The sequence below is a fragment of the Nothoprocta perdicaria genome, unplaced genomic scaffold (genome assembly GCF_003342845.1).
Source record: "Nothoprocta perdicaria isolate Ctin4 unplaced genomic scaffold, notPer1 scaffold_49, whole genome shotgun sequence".
Lineage (NCBI taxonomy): Eukaryota > Metazoa > Chordata > Aves > Tinamiformes > Tinamidae > Nothoprocta > Nothoprocta perdicaria.
In genome coordinates this window covers 3,699,166-3,706,515 of record NW_020455743.1, presented here as the reverse complement: position 1 = coordinate 3,706,515, position 7,350 = coordinate 3,699,166, and the positions used below count along the sequence as shown (strand labels likewise).

The window sequence follows — 7,350 nt, the reverse complement described above, 5'->3', positions numbered from 1 at the left end:
AAGCACTAACCACTGGCAAAATACACTGATATTGGCCCTGCAAGGGAAAGTTCATTGGCCCCGTAAGGGAAAGCTCAGACCACCGTTTGCATCGCTGAGGTTATGCTGGAGCAGAGCTGCCCTTCCAAGCACTTGCTAAGGGTCGTGTTCCTGTCGCACTGCATTGGCAATGCTAGAGCAGAAGGTCGTTGCTGACGGGCTCCAGGGCTTGGTATCCTCAAGGGAGCTGGTTCTAGAAAGTGTTTCTCACAGCTGGTGTGACGGTCATTGCTGCTGTCTGAGTAGGTGGCAAGTCTCAGAGGGCTTGTGTGAATTCACCACCTGAAGCCTGGCTCGGTGCCTGGTGTTGGGTCCCACAGCCGGCGAGGAAGCGGGAGAGACGGGCAGAGGGTGACGATGCTCCCCCAGCAGCTCTCCTCACCTTCATGGGGCGCTGGCCGGCTCCGCACCATCCTGCAGGGTGTCTCTGCAAATTTCCAGTTGTTCTGAAATTAGTAAAACTCATGGCCAACGGTGTTTTCGTAGTTCCTTGTCTTACCACTAGTTAGTCTACACTCATATTTTTTCTTTGCTATGTTTTTAAGGCAAAAACAAATCGACCAAAATAGCTATTTGCAGGGCAGTTTGCCGTGGCAGGTGTTCCTGGGGTTCCAAAGCATCTGTTGGCAGGGCGAGAGCTGGGCTCCCGCTGCCAGCCCAGCCTGTCCCAGCTCCTCTCCCGTCAGGCTCAGGTGTTTCTATCTGTGAGCCTGGTGAGGGAGCGGGTTGTCCGGCCACCTCCCTCATCTCTGCACAATTTGCACCTTACACTTAAAGGTGAAAAAAAAAAAAAAGAAAAAAGAGAAGTATGAACTAAATTGATAAGAATATCCCAGAATAGAGAACGATCCCCGTATAAAGTGCCATGGTGAGGCCATGGCACTGTTTCTTGTTTGCTCAAAAATACTTGGTGTTTGGCAGGCAGCTTTTGGGTTGTTTTTCTAATTTTGTTTAACGCACTGCTTGAAGGTTGAAATGCAGAAAGTCCCCACCCAGCAGAGAACGTCTTACAAGACTGAAAAGAGGAAGATCTGTTTTGCAACCCGGGTGGTTTCCCCTCTTGCATGTGTGATGGTGATCAGGCAGTGCAGCATTTTTACTGGGGGCAAACACTTTTCTAGCTGTGGAGTCAAATAGGAAAACCTGAGTTTTCTTTGCACAGGGAAGGGTGTAGCAGGGAAGGAGTGAAGGACTAGATGAGCCTCAGTGAGCATCCTGGGCTCTCTCAAGTATATTATCTCTATCTGATCATACAGAGTGAGGGGCTCACTCCAGAACTCTTCCAGTTTCCTAGATCCAGGCAGGACCAATGGAAGCTGGAGTTGTCCAGCACCCCTCAGCATCAAAGTCTTTAACTGTGGGAGTAACTACGGTGGACAGGAACTCAAGGGTATCCATGAATAAGAACTTCCTAATTCAGATGGCTAGATAGGGAAGATAGAATATTACATAAGAAGGGAAGGGGAAAATATGCTGAGCTGAAGCCACTAGTAAGGGCCAGCTACTTTTTTTTCACTTTGCATTGAGCTTTCAGTTGCACCCATTTGTGGAAACATTCATTTTACTAAACCAGCGCCAACTGGCTTTTCTGACAGTCAGCAGAGCATTTCCATGTAAATGGAGAATTTGTGGAACTGGTGGAAGGACAGACCTGAAGACTTCCATTCACTTCCTAAACATGGTGAGTTCTACAGCGCCTGTCACACACAGGCTGGCCTCATATTTGTTGGGTATTGCCAGTGCTACCAGGAGTCCTTTGGAGTCATCTCTATATTGCTGAAGCAGAGCTAGGGCGGAAAGCTGTGGTAAAAGTCTGGCCGTAATGGGAGAACCACTTGCAGCCTTCAGATGCCTCTGCAAGTGGGGACGACGGTGGGGAGCTCGCCAAGACCCCAGTTCACGTGCACAATGTCAGAGGTTTGTGAAGGGATGAGTCTGGGGCAGCATCAGTCCCATCAATGGGGCCAGTGAGACATGGGGCTGCCTCAGGTTCTGCCTCAGGCCGTTCTCCTCCATCACCCTGTGCCCTGCCCCGCTCGCCCAGCCACCCGCAGGAGCAGCCTCGAGGTGCCTTTCCAAAGGCCTTTCCAAAGACCTCTCCAGCTCTGCTGCACCCAGCTCGCGGTGCCGCGCAGCCTTGCTGGCTGCCTGAGCTCGCCCTAACCCCTCACCACCAGGCATGCACGGTTTCCCCAGGGAAGGCGAGGGGCCGCTCTGCTTCCAGGGCAGGCCCTGCGGAAGAATTTGGGAGTCAGCGACTTGAAAGCAAAAGAATCTTTGCTTATTGCGAAAGCCGCTGCCCACCGCCAGCCCCATGACAAAACCAAGCCAAACAAACACACAGGAGGAGGAACTTCCCTTCCCTGAGGGCCCGGCCTGTAGCAAAGGTCTGGCTCCACACAGTGCGAGCGTTGAGAAGGGCTTAACCCTGCTGAAGGACAGCTGCATTGGCTTAAAGCAATACCACTGATGCCCTCCATGCTCTGCTAAAAATGGGGAGTATGGAACCTAGTTCTTATTGTTCCTTTTGTCAGTTTTCTAGTGATATCCATTTCACTCATGTACCTTGGATTAAAAAAAACCCATATTCAGACCATGACTGATAAGGTCTCAGGAAACCGAGAAATTCCCATCCGTTTATTCTTTCATAAGAAGTAAGAAGACAGTGGTTCAGTAATCAGCCTGGGATGCCTTCCTCTGAGTTGAAGGTGACAAACAACCCATTGCACAAGTATATGGTACAACAGGAAGCATCACTAAAACTGGCTCCGTCAGGAAAGAGCCCTGGAGTTTTAAGGAAAACATGACAATGTGCAGAAAATTAACAGGTTAATAATAATAATAAAAAATCTTTGACTAGTAAACATGTTGTCCCCGTCGGACCCTTGCACTTCCTCTTTGCCTGCTTGCTAACAGTGTTAAAGTCTGCTTGTATTTCCATTAAAATCAAAGCCCTCTGCACAGAAACAGACTCTTATTATGTTTCAGTAACAAAATTTTTATTGGAACGAAGAAGTGTATTCAGTTTTGCTTATGCTCTATTCTCATCTAATAGGTATTTTTCAAAAAGAATGGTATAGATTAAACTATGCCTCTTTTGAAAGAAAAAATTTGAAAATTTCTCCATCAGATGTTGGTCTTCACGAACATTTACCAACTGTGACTTCCTCCCCGTTAGATGCTGACACAATCAAAAGGACCAGCTAACAGTTCACAGGAGCTGGCAGCAACAAATACTGTCTTTCTGAAGAAGTACAGGGTACTTGCATGTTCTGTATCAACAGAAAACATGTCCTGTCTGGTGAGCTGGGGTGTAAAATGCTGGTAACCAGATGGTTGCACGAGTGTGTCTGGAACTGCATGAGCCAAGACTTTCTTCTGTGGTAGAGTCTATCAGCAAGATCCAGTGCTGTGCAGGAGCTGTGCATAGGTTTGTATGCAGAGTTTGGAAGGTGGTAGGGAGGCAACTGGGGCAACTGGGCTGGAGACAAATGGAGACAACAAGACACTGGGGAAACTCACAGAATATGCTTAATAAATGTGTCTGCTTCAAGGCCTTTTGCAACCATTTTTTTTTCCCCTTTACTACTGTTTTTGATGGTTTAATGGTTTCTTTTTCCCTGTTGCTGTTTTTGTTTGTTTGTTTGTTTTTTATGAACCTATTATGCATAATGTACACAAGTGCTGCGCTGTGTTTAGGTGCCTTGTGCAAACCAGCAACTTAACTCACAGCTGTTCCAGTTACTGCCCAACCATCTTTGCTTCCTCAAACCTGTCCCACAGCTGTCAGTGAGGAACAGCTGTATAGGGCCAAAAGCCCTGTGTTCATGTAGGAATCCTTCCGAGGAGACCTGTGTAGCAATGAGCTTTTTCAGCCTTGAAACTCAGAAGTGGAGGCCCTAGAAGCAATTTTCTTGTTTCTCTTGTTTAGGTCCCTGCACTGCGAGTGTGAAGATGCGAGAGAGGAAGAGGAGTGTTGGAAGCAGCCGTGCTCTGGCTCGCTTAGCGAGCGCAAGGTTGTGTTTGACTCCAGCCTTGTGGTGCCCCCCACCCTCCTGGCCCCAAGCTGGGGGGCTCAGGCATCCGGGTGCTTCTTTTTCAGCTCTGGGCTTCCCTAGAGCTGCTTCTCAGCTGGCCCCTCTATCTCCTGCACAGGATACTCAGGCCTATGTGCAGAAGCCTGAAAAACGCTGGTGCAAAATTGCTTTTCTGACACGAGTAGTGATCTTTCCCATTCACCCTTGGCTAAATTCCTCTTTCTTTCCAAGAACTCCCTATAGCATTTTGCTAGAATGCTTTATTGTTTAATATCAGTAAGCTTTATCAGCGTGAACTGACTCTCAGATGCGTATGCTGGCCTGGACACCGCTGCAGGCACCAGGAGAAAAGAAGAGAGTAAGGACAGCTAATTGAGGGGAAATGCCCTCATACACACAAAGAAGAAATTTCTGCTAAATTGCCAGTATATGGGAGGCCATGCAAGCAATCCTAAGGCAAAACTTGACTCTCTGTCAATCCGCTGCAGAGCCAATTTCAAAGAAGGAAAGGGATTTGCGTTAGTGTAGCTGAGATTGGAAGCTGGGCTGTCTTTCCCAGACTTCAAATGGAAAAAAAATAATCTAGTCTTTGAATTTTTAGATGACTGTTGGATGACTCCCATGTGTTTAGGAACTAGAAATTCTCCTTGTTAAAAATGAAGTGTACTCCTCGGGGGTCAGCTTCTGAGTTGCTGATGCTCTGCTTGTTGAGTGTGTCAGCTAGGCCCTCAGGTCCACAGAGGAAAACACCTATTCTGGAGCTGTTAAGAAAATGAAAATATGGTCAAGGACTAAGCACGGAGCAGCTCGGTGTTGTTCATGTAAATCAGTCTTCAAGTTTTGCTTCTCAGTTACAGAAACTGAAGTAGAACTATGTGTCCCCTCTTAAACCTATAAGCCTTCAAAATTTGCAATATGTTTCCTGCTCCTCCTAAAATAAGCGATGGGCTAAGTCTCAGTTTAGCAGAAATCAGTGAAGACAGTTTTACTGACCTCAATGGAAACAATGAAATAGAGACTTAAAGAATTTATGGTGCAAATTCTTGGAAGGAACAGCTCCATTTTCTTCCTGCTAATTTTGGATGCACAGCCAAATAGCAGATATTGTTTTTAGGGGTCACTGACATTCCTATCTACTTCAGCAGGAGAATTACATTTTTTTTTTCTAAAATACTTCTGACAATCAAGCACTACATGAAATTTTTCACCAAAAGTATTTTTTTTGAAACTGCAAATTAAAACAAATGATTCAACACTACAGTTCATGTCTGTGGCTGAACTGATCTTACAAAATAACTAGAAATTGGCAGATTGTTAGAAAAAATAGTGTTTCTCAGATGTTACCAATCTAAGGAACATGATGGTGCTACTATGGATTTAGGCACAGGAAGGCCATAGGCACTAACAAGAATACAGGTTTACCCTGGATGTTTCCCCGCAATGGTTTTGAACTCGTTTTCCCAATTAGGTCTCCCATAGAGTGTTTTCTGTTTAAGGCCTGTAATTACATCTTTCTCTTCTTCATGATGCACTGCAAAATGAGTGGCCTGTGGGAAAGGAAACAAAAAGGGTCTTGTAAACACAGATTTAGATATGACAGAATTATCTTTGGTTAGAAAAAAAATCATGTCACTTGTCAGCATTACATTGTCAGCAAACTAAAAACATTCCTGGGGAATTTATTATGGATGGAAAGGAAAACTGACATAGGAAATCTGGCAAGCAAGCTCTGTCTTTCTCATTCTCCCAAACTGGCCAATCTCGAGAATTAAAGCTATGAAGTATTAAACATAGCAATTACATTTCTTTTACAACAAATTGTTTTAGTTCAAGAGATGTAAAATAAAGCCGTAAACTAGGACAATACTTCCCTGCCAGCTACAATAATACAATCCTTGACCTTAATGACATCCTGCCAGTTTTATTTGTAGAAGGACCGATCCATATGAATAGGAGGGGGAAACTCTAGAGCACTCCCAGAGTTTCACCACTCCTAGCGACTGCCATGAACCACTGTAGCACTTCCACAGTAACTTAGGCTGAGCTTTGGTGGCAAACCCAAAGCTTTGTATGGCAGTGTGAGCTAGATCTTTTAAAAGAAGTAGTCTGCAGTGCCAGGGGGCAGAGCACAGAGCAAAAATTATGCAGTAAACTGTAGGCATTCCTGCATTGCCACCCCATTCAGGGGATTGTTGTTTTGACTGCCTTCTTTTAGCAACCAGCACAACCTTAACAGTATGGAAATTACCAACATTTACAAAAGACTTTTTGTCTGCCAATTACAACCTACAGTTAAAAACTCTGAGAGCCAGGTGAATCCCAGGAAAACAGCCATCGGAATATTTATCAAAACATAGCAAGCTTGCTCACATGAAGCCTTTTCCATATGTTGTTACCTGAGTTTCATCCCAGCCTGTCAGGTAGATGTTGTAGCTGAGAAATTCTGCATTATTTCTCTCCTGCATTTGAGTCTCCAGAGACTGCAAGAGGTCGGCAAACCATTCAAAGGCATGAGTGTCCCTGCAAAGCCAGTAAAAGTAGATCTGGAAGAGACAAGAGAGAGGCTTAGGGTACATTGGTACTTATGGATTCTGTTTTTGTGTTGGTAACAAAGTGAGGATTATAGAGTTTCTGTAAAAAAAATTGCCGTGACCACCTCAGTTGACAAAAAGACAAGCTTGCACTGAAGCTATTCTAAAGTTTAGATGCTGGGAAAGTTGTAAAGCAAAATATGTGATTGCAAAAAAACAGGGAAACAACTTTCATTCCTCTTCCATCAGTGAGTTTAACAGTTTGTAATGTTTGTGCACTTACATCCTTGTAAAACAGTTTACTATGACATAAAATAATGAGTTTCAGGAAGATTCTACCTCCCTGTCTGCTGGCAAGAATGGTAAATTAAAAGAGGTGATAAAGCCAGTTCTCTTCTTGTAACAGCACTGTGAGTATGACTGTAACTGGAGAGAATAACCTGAGCACAGGGAGTTTCTAGGCACAGGAGGCAAGAGGGGCAGTGGCTCCCATTTTGGGGTTACATTGGCTCAAAGTTGCTCTGTACGTGTGTAGTAGGGAAGGAGTGCAGGATTTGTCTGGACACAATCAGTATCTGGAAAGTATGACAGTAGTTCGTGCTTCCTGCACAGCTTGAACTGAGTTTCCACTGCCCATGGAAATCCCCAGAGGCAGAGTCAGTACCCGGCCACTGGGCTATACATCCTCTCCTCTCCTCTCCTCTCCTCTCCTCTCCTCTCCTCTCCTCTCCTCTCCTCTCCTC

The 7,350-nt window shown here is 45.3% G+C and overlaps 1 protein-coding gene across 1 annotated transcript in view; it reads right to left on the bottom strand.

Moving 5' to 3' along the window:
• Positions 1-4,210: 4,210 nt before the first annotated feature.
• Positions 4,211-7,350, bottom strand: part of LOC112954155 (cytochrome b-245 heavy chain) — an 18,131-nt gene continuing 14,991 nt past the window's right edge. Inside the window, exons 11-13 of the mRNA XM_026047298.1 lie at positions 6,473-6,619; positions 5,499-5,623; positions 4,211-4,837 (exon numbers count right to left, since the gene is read on the bottom strand). Coding sequence (XP_025903083.1) covers positions 4,711-4,837; positions 5,499-5,623; positions 6,473-6,619 — 399 coding nt within the window. The 3' untranslated portion in view covers positions 4,211-4,710. The remainder of the gene's footprint in view (positions 4,838-5,498; positions 5,624-6,472; positions 6,620-7,350) is intronic.